This window comes from Semicossyphus pulcher, unplaced genomic scaffold (genome assembly GCF_022749685.1).
Source record: "Semicossyphus pulcher isolate SPU_LCO1_2020_fin unplaced genomic scaffold, fSemPul1.0.p SCAF_19, whole genome shotgun sequence".
NCBI classification, from domain to species: Eukaryota; Metazoa; Chordata; class Actinopteri; order Labriformes; family Labridae; genus Semicossyphus; species Semicossyphus pulcher.
Window position 1 is genome coordinate 4,771,024 of NW_027211692.1, and position 16,636 is coordinate 4,787,659.

Here is a 16,636-nt window from a genome sequence, read left to right on the forward strand (position 1 = left end):
GTGACAGCTGAGGACTAGAGAACAGGTGTTCTAATCTAAAAGCGTTATCAGCGGAGAGTCAGCAGCAAAGACACAAACAGGGAGAAAGGGGTGTTTTCAGACCGGCCTCCGTCAGGTGAGACTTACTCAGGCGCTTGCACACGGCCATGCAGTACTCCTCTGAGTCGAAATTGTTGCGGTTGCCGGCACAGCCGCCGTATATGAAGCGCACACACTTCTTCTGGCTCATGTCGAAGTGCCAGCGGGGCATGGAGGCACGGCAGGGGCCGGTCTCAGCCTCCAGGGTGCACACCGCTGCCAGGGGACAGCTTGTTAGATCATCCGGCCACGAGGGGCAGCACTACATTCCACTCTTAATCATCAACACAACATCACTAACAGACAACACTAACTTCCACTGCGGCATCTACGAGTATGACAAACAAAACAAGAACTTTGTGTGCATTATGAGCAAGATGAAGTTGCAGTTTGGCTACAGTAAGTCAGGATGACTTGTCCTTGTACTCTGCTGCAGCAGAGCAGTACATCACAGTGTGTGCTGTGAGCTGAGGAAAACAGTATTTGCTGATATATGCAATTATCTAAATACAGTCTGGCTGGGATTTAAGAATAATTGCCTTAAAGCTTAAAAGTTAAAAAGGTTTGATTATACGTAAGTGGTGGGCAAAGTGCCAGTATGGGGGAGAGAGAGGGGGGTGGGGGTGGTAAACGATAATTAGAAACAACTCAATACAAACCTTTCACTTCCTGCAGAGTCTTGTCCTCATCTTGGCTTTCTGACATTTTGTTGCTCTCTTTCTTCTCTTCCTCGTCCTCCTTATCCATCTCCTCATCCTCATAGACATAGTGGTACTCCTCCTCATCTTCCTCCTCATCGTCATCGTCCACGTCCACTGGCTCCTCCTTTTGTGTGGGCTGCTCATCAGCTGGCGCCTCACTGAGGGGGAGGCGGAGGTGATTGAGTGAAGGGGTGGAAGCCAGGAAGAGGAGTGATTTATCAAACAAGGCAGAGCAGCTGCCATAGGTCAATGTCACAACACTTTAATTCATCCAGATGGCCAGTAAAGCCTGCCCTTCGCACGGGAGCCGATATTACACCCGCAATATTTCAAAGACATGCCACATTCCTGAACACAACCATACACAGGCACAAATTTAACAGCTAGTCACCTGTCCTCCTCCTCAACCAGGTCGGCGTCGTCAATCTCCTCATCCTCTATCTCTTCCTCCTCATCGTCCTCCTGGGAGGGCACGGCAGGTGGAGCGGACTCCCCGCTGCGAGAGGAGGGGCAGCACACGTACTCGGTGCCGTGGAACTTGTCGATGCCACAGGGCAGCAGCATGCCGTAGCTGTGCAGCACCATGGAGCTCTTGGCACAGGCCTGACAGGGCAGGAGAAATGAGAGGGTTAGGATTTTTGACCGAACACGGAGCGGGACTCAAGATAGATGAAGCTGCTGTGCTTTCTGGGCCCCCCAGTACTTTGAAGTATCAACTTCAGCTTTGACAAGGTGACATTTGTTTGAGTCATGGTGGGAGGAAACATGATATTGTACACATACTGCAGTTAGGCTCTTTGTTTTTATAGATTTGACAACAAAAATATCCCCCAAAATATTCAAAAGGAGAATCTTTTAAAATCAATATTCTAACATTATTTATGCGATCATGTATCCAAAAGGTTTTAGTGTTTTCTGCAGCAAGAAGACACTTAAAACTGTATTATAGTAAATTATGTCAACTTGCATTAAAAGGCCTGTGCAAAGTGATGCATGTCACATCCATTGTGAAAGAAAAAAAGCAATCCTCAGGTGTTAGCACCATCCCAGTTAGTAATCCATTACCTGATTTATTCTATCTATGCATGAAGATATGTAAATAACTTCCAGAAGCACATTAGTCATATATAATAGTGTATGCTCAAGGTTACGCATAGACAGCATTCTTTATTCTTTATTTATCAACATGGCTGTTGTATATTCTCCTTCTATCCTCACAGGTGCTATCAGTTTTTATTCTATGAAAGTATTGCATTGCACTGGTCCCTTGCGGTTACTTGACACAGTAACAGATCTATACACCTGCAGAATGAAGTCACACTGATTTAAGAGCTCGTTCTCCTGCCACATACTGACTGAAATGACGAATGAGCCACAGTTCCAAAAAGTCATGTCATATTTTCCCAACAATGCTGTGCTTCATTTTGCAGCTAAGAGCGGCCGAGTATAACTTCAGCGTAACTGATGACTGCTGAGAAACTTCACCGGAGGATTAGCCGCCCCGCTTAAGAACTTCTCAGTGGCAGTTGGTGAGGGAGCCGGGGTTGTTGTTGAATCATTTTTCTTGCCCAGATATTGCCACCGATAAGATTTATTATGACTCGGTTGGAACAGATTTGTTAGCGGCTGCAGGTACTTCGTGCCGCTGGATATCACACAATCTCAGGCTGCAGGTGATGCTCGAGTTCAGGGCATTAGTAATAAGTGTCAGGTTAGAGTAAGAGTCAGAAAGCATGACGCAGGAAGAACCCATGGCAGACTGCCTGACTGAACTGTCGAGGTCAGAGTGGCCCTCGGGGGCCGGCTCTGGAGCTGCCCAGGGGGGGATTAGCTGCATTACAGCCACAACACTAATCTGATTAGGAGCTGAAATGTGAGGGCTCCCAGTTAGCCTGAGATCAGAGGGCCTAAGAAACTCTCAGAGACAGGTGGAAAGATATCAGGGATGGAGGGGAAGGATTGGAAAGTTATAAAAGTCTGGAATTAGTAAAGTTTTAATTTCTTAAACTTGCTTCCTCTTCCCACCGGACTTTTCTTCCCCACTGCTCTGCTATCTCAGAGGAACGGCCTCCCACTGTTTCCTATGAAGTAATTCCTTCCTTACCTCTTTGGCCACGCCGTGCCACTGCTGATGGCTGACGCACATGTCCATACGCTCCTTGTGGAAGAACCTGCACTTCTCTGGAACCAGAAGCACGTCACTCACAAACTCGCCCACTGAAACAGCAAATCACACAGAGCAGTATGCCTGTTAGTCACGCCAACAATCTGCCAAAAGAAAATCTCTTCCTGGTCACTGCAATGGTTCTAAACAATAAATCTCTCAGTGGGACTGAAAAGGGAATAACAGATGAGATGAGTAAAAAAAGGACATGGTTCCATAATTCATAGCTGCCTGGCCCTTTACATTTCATTACAGTGGTATAACAGACAGGACATCTGACACCTGAACATCTGTCCCTGCTGCTAAAGCCAAGAGGGATTTATCCCACTATGTAGCCAAATGTGTAACTCTGCAATCAAAACGGCAGTGCAGAAAATCAGGTTTCATGCTGTGACTCTTTTAACACAGTCCAGACTCTTCCTGTGAGTCAATGATGTCATCTGCTTGATGAATTCAATTCGGGGATGTTTTATTCATAGAACGAACTGACAGAAATAAAAGACACAAAAAGCATCTCGTGGATTCCCATGAATAGTTTCAGGCTGAAAAGCACGTGTGTGCGAGCATATGTCGCAGGGGTCACGAGAAAGATTAAAAAGGACAGCGACTGCTGATAGGCTGGCAGTGTGACGGGGCGCTCAGGTAGACACACTGCTGTCAGAAACAGATGGAAAGCCAGGCGGAGAGAGAGACAGGAGAGAGGGAGGAAGAGGAGGAGGTTTAGGGCAAAGTCCAGATCAGAGTGGCTGAGGGATGGGCGGGCTGAAAGCACAAAAAGAGGGTCTAGAGGTTTCAAGGAGAGGGCTGGGAGCTGTCCTATAACTGCTCATTTAGTGGTTCGCCACGACCTCAGCCTAAGGCAGAGCTGCTGGAGCGCTTCACATGAGCCAGGCGAGGCAGCGGGTGAAAAAGCAGTGTTTTGGAAAATGAGAGGGTAGGGAGGAAGAGGAGAGAGCTGGAAATAGCAGAGGACTCAGCAGCTGCTTCTCATCTCCGCCCAGGAGGTACAGTAACACCCCCTCACACAAACCCCATCCACCCAGCAGACCCTCATTCTCCTGCTTCTCTGCCTTGTGCCCACCACGGGCCGACCGTTACTCAGTACGTGTACTCAAGTATTCAGATACACCTTTACATGTTATCAGGGTTTAAAAATCACTGTCATTAGTTGGCACAAAGAATAATATTATATTTTCTATTCCAGTTATTTGACAGCTATAGTTCAGATTGCCTCAACTACAAACATTATAACATAATGACAATGAGTCCCATCCTGACCACCAGCTGCATTTAAATCAAATTAAAGTCTAATTCAATAAAATAACTTAATTTCACTCCAGTGGATTTTGCTTATAATTGCTTATTTTTTTACGATACTTTTGTGCATGACTTTCTTTGTAATGTGATTATTTGCATTGAGCATTGTTGGACCACCCCTCTCCCTCGTACTGCTCCCTCTCTTCCCGTTCAGCGACACACAGAGAGAGGCTGAGACAGCTCAGGGAAAAGCATCATGACTCCCAGTAACCTTCCGCTCCATATCCCGCACACCGGATGCTAACTGATTCATTCACTCACACACCCTCTCTTTATTCCATCTCTCTCTCTCTCTGTCTCGTTGTCTCACACTCATACTCACAGGTTGCTGTGGTTGTGAGGTGGAGAGGGTTTCAGGCGTACGCCGTACGCAGGCACACTGCAGTGGGTGATGGATGGTGGTGTTCGGAGAGCAGCTGTGCCCTGCAAGCACTCTGTGTGTTTCTGTGTGTGTAGTTGTGCAGAGTGTGCATGAAAGCATATACTCTTCTTTTTCTGTGACCTCCTCTCCACCTACTGTATTCATCCGTCTTTCCTTTAACCTTCCTTCTGTCAGGCACACATACTACGACTGTCCAGTCCCCAGACTGGCTGCACTGCAAGCATCCAGGGAGTGTGAAGGTAAGAATACACCCGATGTGCTGATGATACCTTCGGCTCTGAGAGGTGGGAAATTCAATTAAGCACCAACTGGATTTTCTCACTAACAGCACAGGCGGGTATCGTGTTTCAGGGACTTTCCAAAGGAAGTCTAGTGTAATGTAATTTGTTATAATCAGTATGAGATCAGAAAATGCAAATAACATGCTCTGTGTGAGCAGCACTTAATGATTCAATGTGTGATTTATTTCCTCACTTAACAACGTCGTATGTTCACAGAACAAGTCTTTTCGCAATATTTGTTCTAAATACCGGGATGATTTTCTAAAACTGATGATAAAAAATAAAGATTAGTTCTTGTTGCAATATAAGATATCAGGTTCCAGTCATGTGTTAAGATATTTGGCAGTGTGGATACTCATCTGTTAGAATTTGCATTATGGTTTTTGGAGTGAAAGAAATCTAAACTGCCACCATGAAAGGCTTACAAGGTGCAGACCTGACTAAAACCAGAAGGTAGCTGGAGGTTAATGATGCATAATGGAAGTGAGATTTGCATCAAACTCCGGGTTTGACTTGAAGCTGCAAATAACTTTCATTTTCAGCAAAAGTAAAACTTTTCTACTCCGCTGATCCTAACCTTTAATTCACTTTCACATACCTACTAATAATATAAAAGACACATTTGTGTCCACAACACTTTTGTTTCAGAGTTCAGGCACTTTTCTAAACCTTCCCAGAGGCAAAGGAGTGCACAAGGAGGTGTGGCACTCTGACACAAGACTGAGTCTGTATCCATTAATAACTCATTCGCAATCACAACACTCAGCACCTCTGATGGTATCAGGGGGTGTCATCTGGGAGCCCTACCCTTTGTTAAAACAACACGCTTAGTCAACAGGAAAGGCTAATGTGTCACGTCTGGAAAAGTTACTAATTAAATTCTCACCAAAAAAAATTCCACACGGGAGTAAGCAGCTCAAAGGTCGACATCGGAGCTCAGACTTTAATACACATGACAAAAGAGCAACTGAAGGAAAAGAAGTGTGAAAATCTGCAGGTGATTTCTTTGTGTTGTTGTTTAGTACGAAGCTGCTGTAGTCTGTGTTGTCCCTCCACAACTTAGTAACCGTGCAAGAGACCATGCACACTAACCGGTTACACATCTGCCACTGACTGTTCTCTCTATTCCAGACATAATAATAAAAACGAGTACAATAATCCTCTGCTGTTTGACAAAGACATCATGCTGCAGGGATTAGAGTGGCATGGAACAAAAATCACATTCATTTGTGGAGCCATTGTTTGGGGACAGGAACACGGAGGGATTGTGGCTCAGTGACTGAGCCTTCGCATGAGGAGATGGCATGCAGCAAAACCCATCCCTCTCTTTGCACACCGAGCTCCTTCCTTGGCGCTTGCATTATTCATATAAACCTATTAACTTGACATGTGTGCTAGTCTGGCCCTTTTAATCATGTCCTTCAAGCTATAGCCCACCTCCCTTTGGTCTTTTTCATTTCTTTTTGATTCTACTATAATTAATGTACCGTACACTGATGAATATTAGGCAGAACCTCTGATGTCCGTTTCTCAGGAACACTATCTGAACATCACAACTAATGAATAATTCAAAAGCACTCTTCATTGCACTTTGATATGAGAGAGAGGCCTGACAAATAATGGGCTGTAGAGGCGAGGCGCGGTGAGCTGGCAGAGGCATGCCATGGCTTGCAGCATATGATCAGAGCCCTCCAATTAAGCCCCTAACATGCTCCATTACGTAATTAAGCAGAACCCCTCTCAATGGCCTCCTTCTCGCCAACACCTTATGTTCATCTCTCCTTCTCCATCTGTCTCCTCTGTTCTCTCTGTTCAGACTCCTCATTTGCAACCCAGAAGAGCAGCAGAGGCCTTTGATGGGGCATGAGTGCACAGACCTTTAGCAGTGATGACAAAAATGTGCAAGAACAAGCAATGAAGCTATTTAATCATTCCAGTGGAAGTAATGGGTTTGTTTTAATTAAATGGCAGCCATGGCACTGTTGCTGAATCTTAATGAGAGGTCTTGGCTTGTTGATGGATGCAACAGCCCGCCACAGTGAAGACGAGAGGCTATCAGGTGTGGCAGGTAGTCTGAGGGAATCAGCTTCAGGACGTATAAGGAGAGCAGACTGGGGGGATTTAGGAGACCGATTCTGCATGTGAAACTCTCATCTGTATTCCTGCCTCGGACACCGAGCGGCCACTCCAGTTGTGGTGTTTGCTGTCCCATGAATTTCCCAAAAGCCTCTCCTCTTCGTTTGCCAAAAATTCTCTTGAATGGAAGCCCATTTCACAGTCCAGTGCTACTGCTAATAGCTTTTTCATCATGGAAAGTGGCACAACTCAATCAGCAAGAGGCTTTCGGACAGTGGAAGGGTGCCGGGAAGTGTTTGCAGCAGAGAGGAAGATGTTTTTCCCTTCCTGATACAGCTCTACAAGAACAGAGAGGAGCCTTGTTTCAGACCTCTGTTTCTCTGTTATTGCAGTCCTCAAAGGCAGCAGGACTGTTAGGGAGCTCATAGACATGTGGACTGCAAAGTCTGAGGATCTATCTGACATTTAATAAACCAGAATATGGCCATGTTGCCACTGCTGATTACAGTGATGCTGCAGGAGACAGAGGAGGGAGAGAGGTGTGTATGACGGCACAGGCGAATGGAGAAATGGGGAGTAATAAAGCAGGTCTCCTCACAGACCTCCCTCTTGCTGACCCTGTGTGTCTGTGTGAGTTTATGGCCACTGTCTGAGGGGGGAAATAAGATTGTGCTTTATTGCTCAACAAGCCTCCCCTGCAATAATAAGCTTTCCCCCCTTAGCCATCCGTTCTGAGAGACATTAGCTCCCATCCAGCCTGGATCTGCTCAATCTGCAGCTCAAGGCCAAGATTAGTCAACTGAATCAGACTTCAATATTGCTCCATGTCACCTCTGCCCGTGGCTAAGATGTATCATAATCGCTTCTTTCTCTATGTTGAATGAGGAGCCACCATAGAAGACGGGGGGAGACGGAGAGCACCTGATAGGAAGGGTCATTCACAGACCTCAACGTGGTTTCCCAAGCCCTTTAACTCATTAAACGTGTGCAGTCTTACCTAAGCATTTGTAAGGCACCACAATATGGGCGTGCCCTTTGCACACCTTCTTCTCCTTCTTGCACCAGTTCTCAATTCGAATGGGCTGGTTGGCTTCCACCACGTTTGTGATTTGGAGCTCAGGGTACATCTGTTGGAGAAAGAAGCAGAGAGTGCACATCAAATAAAGATTTATTTCTATGCGTGTGCGTGCATGTGTGCGAGAACGAGGGAAGACGCGATAAGTGGAGCTTCAATGGGATTCTTTAATCCATGTTTTATACCCTCTAGATGCCATCTGCTCAGCCATGAAAGACCATGCAATTTACACTTTCCCCAAATGCCATGAAAATGTCATCAATAAATGCAACTGAGGCTTGTGGGGAAAGCTGCCTGAATATATATACAGCCCTGCTTTCTTTCCTGGACAGCTGCATAATAAACCATGACAGTAACACCAGCAGCCTCGTGGGTTAGGAGGAGATTCAGTGGGAGAAACAAGTAAACAAGAGCGAGGATATCCATGTCAAGGAAAAACATATGCTTTATTGTAGAGACAGCAAGAGAAAATGTCAGTCACTGGGTCTGCTAATTCAAATGCCACCCACAACACTGTAAATAAGTCTGTCTTTCAGGCGCAGCTCTGCAGCCGCTATGGTGACAAAACACTGTGAAATAAATCTGACTTCTCCACAACACCAGCCTTTTACCCTCAATGTTACCCATTCTCACCTCATGAAGCTTCGCAGTAATTCAGTTCCACTAATTTACTTTTTGATCCCCTACTATCAAATCACTCTCATTGCTTTTATATCCTCTAAAGGAGAGATAATTTAAATTATGTTGAAACATTGTTCATCTTTGTTGCTTACACTGTAAAGTTACTGAGCAGAACTAATATCGCCTGAACAAACCAGGTTTATTCTTGACTAAAGATGTAAAATTACAGGCTGAAGCCGAAGTGATGCAGAGGTGATTGTAGTGGCCATTTGTCCGAAAATCCGATTTAGAATAAATCAAACATAATCAAAGTGCCACTGATGCACCATGGGGATGTGGTGTACGCAGGCAAAATAAGTAAGTTGTCCATTCAAGGTTGTGCGTTTCTTATGGTTTATTTCCCAAAAAAATCAAGCAAGCAAACAAAAGAACAAAGAAATCATGGCTCCTGCTGCCTCTCTTGCGCTGGTAAAAAAACCATAGGCCCACCCAGGTGCATCCTGGTCCTCTGCCTCCCTACCTACCTATATAAACTCAGGTGCCCACAGTGTTACCCCAAATACCAAACTAAACAAAACTAGATACTAATTATGCAAAACTAAATATACCAAACAAAAATAACAATAATAATTGAAACTAAACAAACAACTATCAAAATAAAATACTTACTTATTATTAATGAACTAAATATACAACTAAATACTAAGAACAAATAAGTAGCTCCTACAGTGATGCTATAATTTAGTTGTAATTATTATAGAGTGGACTAACTTTACAGGGGTTTGGGAGATAAGCTTTCTCAACAAGAGTTAGATGTTTAAAATGATTCTTACATCTATCAGCTGATTTTAAAGCTACTGTCAGTTAGCTTAGCTCGACACAAAACTGAGAATAGGAGAAAACCTTTTTATAACTGGCTCTGTGCTCAATGTTATCATATCCTAATTTCCTAATAAGGAAGAAGAATGAAGGTGTGGTTGTGTCACAGTGACTTACCTCCTGGCAGTACTGCAGCACACCCTCTTTGGTTCCTACGCAGCTCTTGGTACCGGATGGGTCGGGTTCCCAGCGGCCGGTCTGAATGTTGACGTGCATGTTGAGCTTTCCACAGAACATCGCCACCTGTGGCTCGGCCACGGCGAACCCTGTGCCTGCATTAGCTGCTAGCGCCTGCAGAAAGACAAAGAAGGAAACCAGGGGTTAATGCGATCAATCATCACTGAGCCGATACAAGGTGGGGAGTTTAGTGTCTGACAGACTTGAGACACTGCATGTCCCACTCTTCTTTTCTCGTACACTTCATTATGAGCCTGACAGAGACACAGGAGCCTGCTGAGGAGTCTGAACACATAAAGCTGGTTCAGCTCATGTACTGCAATGGATAACTGTACTAGATGGGGTGGAGCAGTATCAGAACTGCCTGTCAACGCTTGGCTGCTACTGCGACTCCACTCCGCAGTGCTGAGGGAGCAGAGAGGCTCAGACAGGAGACAAATTTAATGCACCTAGGGAGCGTTTGGCTAAGTTGATGTTTAAACGAGAGGGGGTTTGATTGGTTTGTGCACAAGGTTTTTTTTTTTTTGCTCTGATGCCCATTGAATGAGTGAGAGGCTGCACACAGAGAGAGAGAGAGAGAAGCTGCAGTCTGTCATGCCTCACAAACCAGGACATTCCTGTTGAGGGCAGAGCTTTGCTCATCCAGACCTCCTGGGACCAAAATCTTTCCACAAATGATGGAATATTTATTCTTCGGTGTAAATACTGATGGTTCCTGATTAACACATATCATGACAGATGTGTAATAAAAATGTGTTCAGAAATGTGTGTGGATTTGTTTAAAAACATTCATCCCATCTTTGTTTACAACCCGACTCTCTGAACATGAGAGGAAATCTGCTATCTTTCTCCCTGTTGTCCTTCCTGCCATCACTTACTGAACCCTGCAGTTCCTCCTCCAGCGAGCAGGAAGCAGGAACACCCAGTCTGCCCGTCCTTCACTCTAAATAACTAAACACTCATTCATTATGGAAAATGGACATCAACAGTCCAAAGCTACTGTGAAATCAGCTTCCACACGATTGGCTTTCAACGTGCTATCAGTCAACCCATTAGCTGCTATGAGACAATAAGTCACAGCCTGCTAGCGCTCATCTGATGCTAGTGGTGTCAAAGCACAGGACACTCTAATGAATCAGGGAGGCGATGTAGCTCTGAAAGACAAACAGTCCAAAAACGCACACCAGGGAGCCTCCAGACAGGAAGCCGAACGGAACTGATCTTCTCCTGATTGTCATAACGTCATGAGGCTGAGTAAACAGGCTTCGGCCCAAGAGAGAGATCAAGGGAATGAGCGACGCGACTCAAATGTCTGACTGTTTGCTGAGGCCTCAGCCTTGAGCAGATGCCGGCAGAGGTGTCCTCTGCAGCGCAGAGCCGAGGAGAACGCGGCTGAGGAGAGAGACTTGAGTTACAGTGTGTTAGACAAAGCTCTCTGTCTAATTCTGCGCAGGCTCCCGGGCTGATAATAGGCGTAGAACAGAGAAGAGCGAGGACAAAACAAGTGCTGTGTAATCAGCAGTTGGCTGTAGCGTGTGATGAGCCGCAGAGCTAGCCAGAGCTGAGTCTGCACGCACACACACGCGCACACACACAGGACTGAACACAGCTCCAGCCAGACATACATTCAGCTGCATGAGCACACCGGTACCCACACAAGCACACGTAATACAAAATCATAAAGCACGAAGAAATGCTTACAGCCATAGAGGCACACGTTCATCCACACTGGCAAGAAAACACACTCTTCTTGGCCTGTGTTTATTTGGTCCTAGAGGCACAACAGCCTCAGATTCAACCTCATTTCCCTCCTTCCTCCATCTCCACGTCTTTGTCCTGCTCCACTCCTCCCTCTCTGCACCACCACAGGCTTGTTTGCTCTCCTCCCTCTCATTCCTCCCTCTCATTCCTTTGTAAGATTGGCTTGGGGTGTATGAGAAGCAGAGAGGTGGGGAGGAAATGAGGGAAGCAGGGAAAAAAAGCACATTAGGGAGGGAGACAAGGGAGGCAGTGACAACCTGACCACAACTAGACTTTGCGGCTGTGGAAAAACAAGCTTTGGGGGCTTCTCAACACCCCTTTGACTTCACTAAGTGTTAAAGTCCCAAAGCGTCTTTAACTCTTTTACACTGTTGACGAAGGCTGAGTGGAGGTGCTTTAGACTATTGACTTAAATCTGCAGTCACATGCCTGTTTAGTACTTAAGAAAAAAGCTGCTCAGGGCCAGACTTGCAAAAACAGAAGAGCCATGGGGGGCAGCAGAGAGCAGAGCAGAGGTGGCACGCCGAAGCAGGACAGGAGAGGAAAGGTGTCTCATCACCGGCCTCACCTGAATCAGAAGGATGTCTGACCTCCTGAAAACAGCCTGGACAGTCAGTTCTCTTGACTGTGACATCCTTTAACACACACTTCTGAGGGAGACATAATAAAACTTGCTCTTGAGAGAGAAATGTGTTTGGTCTCATCTTAAATCTGACAGAATTTTCCCTTCGTCTTGTGTCAGTCTCGGACAGTCGTGACTCAGAAATTTATTTCAAGACCAGCCGAGCGCACAACCGGAGTGTCAGCATCACAATTTTTTACATCATCCCAGACTGATTTGTTCCAGCGGTCAGTAAAGGCCAGTGAAGTGGAAGCAGACGAAGAGAAAAATTAAAAGAAATGGAGGTTACTTTTAGACTCAAAGGGGAGCTGTGGGTGAAAACAAACCGAAGGCCAGAGTAAGCTGTGGATCAGAGTTTTGCTCCTGTTTTCCTTTCTACTCTGACATATCTGAACTCCTCTTTAAAGGTCACATTAAAATAACTTTGACAGTAATTTGCTACTGCGGTTTGCTGGGTTTCTACATGAAACAGAGGCTCGAGGCAGAACTTTGTGCCAATAGTAACTTCATTTCAAAGTTCAAAAGTGGAGAGACAAAGACTGCCGTGATGGCAGCCCCTGAGGATCAAGTTTCCCTCCTGGTTTTGTAAGTTGATTTACCTCGTGCACAAAAGAGCAGCTGATTATATCGATAATCCTGGTTCAAACCGACACCCAGATACACACACCTTATGACTCACCGCGCAGCACACTCACAACCGCTATTTCAGCTTAGTGGGTGAAGGTTTTATAAGATGGGAAGGGTTGGCTGGATCGCCCTAAGCTCTGTAATCACATCTAATTTACTGGAATAAAAAAGATGAGTCATTAGTGACATGTTGATTACAGGTTACGGGAAGAGAAAACGGGAAAACAGTCATAAAAATATGGAAAAATGTTTATTATAAGACCTTATTATGATGTTTTCAGAGACGAAGGATCGTAACAAGACACTTCTATTTGTTATTTCCTCTAATAAGACCCTGTCAACGTACATTTTTTGTATTGCAAACTGCACTGAAATATTTAAAGCAGATACATTTTTACTTTGAGTGTTTTTTCCTTTTCTATAAATACGCGGGATAAAGTCGGACTCTGCTGTCGAATGTAACACGGACACACAAAAACACAGCTACTTGAAAAATATGCCGCCGCACCCAAGAATCATTAAGCATCTATCTCTCATTACTGACTCACTGTGAGATGTAATATCATGTGTAAGTGTGAACACCTGCTGCTATGTGGGGGCTTGGCGAGTCCGAGGGAGACAAAAGAGGGAGAGAGGGAGTGGATGTTGGGAAAAGGGAGAGGCAGCGAGACAGAGTAAGGCTCGGGCAGACATTGTAAATAGACGACGGCAGCAGGGAGCGTGTGCTGATTGGCTTAAATCCCAGCTTGACATATTATTTCCAAATGAACGCAGACTGTAATATAATAAAGAATGGCGTGAGGCAGCGTGAATGCAGGGGAGACAGGCCTGCCATCACAGACGCTTGTCAAAAGCTGTGTGGGCTGAGGTTCATTTAGCTCACTCTCCCTCCTTGCTGCAAACACACACACGAGTCTGTCACTGCGTCTCCAGGCTGCCTCCAGCACACAAACATGTTTTATTAGCCTGGTCTGCGCTCCCAGCCAAGTTTCACATAAAACAAGCTCAGACATGACAGTGCTTGTTGTGAAATAACGCATGGAACTTTGCATGCACAACAAACACTCCTTTTCATCCTTGGAACAGATAAACATACCTTATGGGTCTGGGTCTCTAATGAGCAACACAAACACACACAAATTAGAGGTAAATCTGTCTTCAGTGAGAGTGGAAAATATTACTCACTAAAGCTTCAAGCAGGAGACAGATGTTATTTAGAGTTACTGCTCGTTTGCTGTCTACATTACACAGTCTATCTCTATTATGCATATATATTATAGTTAATTTAATTCAACCTTTTTAGTGGAACGCCTACTTTTAATAGTAATTAGAAATATACGCTTGTGACAGTAAAGCCGCTTTCCCACTGGTCAAAAAACCTGCTAACACCCGGTTTTTTGCTTAGTGGTAAATGTTACAGTCAGCATTCAGGGTCCGGGTCAAATGATTCTGCAGTAGACCCGGGTAATTATCACCTCGGCTCCGATCAGCATTGATGGGAACACAAAACCAGTGTTGACACGCTAATCTCTGCCCCCTTTCCGGCGCAATGCTATGATGCACATTGAAGTTCTAGCCGCTGTAAATCAACAGAACATACAACGGCAGCAACACTGCTGAGAGAGCTTCTTCTGATCCGAGGGGAAGTTTGTTGTTCGCCCCCGTTCCCGGCGCGTTCGTGACATCAGCAGAAGAAGAGACTGACAGCAGTATACTCCACTGGCAATGGGAACAGAGACAATCGGTATTTATTAGCGGGTCTTCCTGGGTCTGAAAAACCTGCATCAACCCGCTCCTTTCGGTGGAAAAGGGGTGTAAGATTCAATTATTTGCTGGATTATTTCCCAGAGACGTTCCTGTTTTGACTTTCCTGAGAGTGATTGACAGTGAGCCAAGTGTAAATGAATGCATTTAATGAAAAAGCTGAACTTAGGTGCAATGAAATAACAAGAAACCAGAAAGACTTTCACAAAGCAAATTAAGGCTTTAAACTCACTGTGATAGATTATTTAGCTGTGAGCTGTGGAAGCAGTTTTTTAGGTGCTTAACAAGAATAAAAGGCAGGAAATGGTCTTTTACAGAAAGTTGTGAAAGGGAGGAAATGAAGGCTGATATCTTCAACACTATTGATTGTATGCACCAGCAGGAATAATAGAACAGAAAGTGCAACTAGGTCTGTCGACAGAAACTTTCAGCACAGCGCAGGTAGTATCCCTTAATGAGGTTTTAGAGAAACCCGCCTGGGACTGGTACGGGTCAGTTATTACATGACCTACCACACAGCATCTGGGCAAGATCCAAAGAAGCTAATCCAATCTGTGTGTGTGTTTGTGTGTGTATAAGCATGTGAGTGTGTGTGTGTGTGGTCTCAGGTCAGCCAAACAGGGCAGCATAATCAGCAGTGTGTGAGCTCAGGACTCACACAAAGAAGACAGTGGGAAAGGGGAAATAAATGATGTGGTGATCCTCCGAAATAAACAGAGATCATTTGAAATGGTCAAAACAAACTTTACACACAAGAGCAGACAGTCTAATGAACAGGTTAGGAGGGTTGCCGTCTGCTGCAGTATCATTTCTGCTGAATTGCCTGTGTTGCATAGAAAAAAACAGCTCCACAGTGAACTGGCCTATAAACGTTGTAGGCCTCACTGAGCCGTGGCAACTAGTCTAATTTTGGCAGAGGTATGGTGAAGCCATCCCCACAGTCTAGCTCTTATAAAAGCAGCTCCAGAACAAGGCGCTGGTCAGGACACGTGGGTTCCCAGAATGCTTAGTGTCCATGTGACTCTGCAGAGAAATGCCCAGCATCGTTAATCCACCTAATCCTTCCCTGTAGTGACTTAATGCTTAAACAAGATAGGCAGAGGAGAGGAGGCCACACACACACACACACAACATGAGTATGATCTATGCATACAATACGTAACATCATAAAATCAATATTGATTTCAATTTATTACTGCTGCAATAAAAGCTGTCGATGTGTAAGAGGAACCAGGGTTCGCTGCAATTACAGTGTTGTGTTAATATGTGGAAGGGAGCAATTACAGCATCTTTATTAGCTTCTATTACAGCTTTTATATTGCAGCTTTTAGCATAGCACGTGCCTGTTTATTGTGTCTGGTGATTGCTGCGTCTGTAATGACTGAATTTCCCTGTTAGTGCGTTTCAAAACAACAACAATCTTTATTGGCCCATAAAATAAAACAACCACAATATGGATGCAGATGTTTGAGTCGCTGATCAATGAGAGCTTTGCCAGGTGCTTACACCTCTGCCTGTCTGTAGACATGAAAACAACCTGTGGAGATTTCTTCATCTGAAGTTCAAAAATCTATGATGGTAAAAAGGACACATTTTCCGATCATTAAATATCATCATGGCTGTTTGAATTGGTTCATTGATTCCCACGTTTTAGAGAGCAGCCTCGCTCTCGCTCCGCTGATTGCAGAGCCAGTAGCGACATGTTGTTGCTGCAAACAAATGAGTTGTTTCCCACCACAGGTATCCATGCTGCTATTTTAGCCACACAGCATTGCATTTAGTTCACTCTGTGGCAGCTGCTGACTACAGACACTAAAACAGACAGAGAAGAAATGTGCATGTAAGGGTCATTTGTTTTTAGATGATGAGCTTTATATGAGCAAGACAAAAGATGTTAAGATGACAATAACATGTATTGGCTTTCATTTATCCACGAATAGAACAGAATAGGGCCCCAAATAACTATCACTTGTTTTCATTAATTAATCTGCTGTTTATTTTTTGGATTAACCAGTTAAATGTTTAGTCTATTGATTAAACCTTTAACATCCTCAGTAATGTTCTCAAATGCTCTTTTTTGTGAGAGCATAAATCCAAACTAAATGATGTTA

General features: G+C 44.7%; 1 protein-coding gene across 5 annotated transcripts in view; it reads right to left on the bottom strand.

Annotated features, from left to right (window-relative positions):
• The window catches only part of aplp2 (amyloid beta (A4) precursor-like protein 2), a 51,588-nt gene that overhangs the window by 15,855 nt on the left and 19,097 nt on the right, over positions 1–16,636 (bottom strand). For 4 of the 5 annotated variants that reach the window (XM_069669119.1, XM_069669117.1, XM_069669118.1 and 1 more), the window contains exons 2-7: positions 9,692–9,865; positions 7,997–8,126; positions 2,884–2,996; positions 1,171–1,382; positions 738–937; positions 127–294 (exon numbers count right to left, since the gene is read on the bottom strand). In XM_069669119.1, coding sequence (XP_069525220.1) covers positions 127–294; positions 738–937; positions 1,171–1,382; positions 2,884–2,996; positions 7,997–8,126; positions 9,692–9,865 — 997 coding nt within the window. The remainder of the gene's footprint in view (positions 1–126; positions 295–737; positions 938–1,170; positions 1,383–2,883; positions 2,997–7,996; positions 8,127–9,691; positions 9,866–16,636) is intronic. The other variant, XM_069669121.1, reaches the window with a different exon arrangement.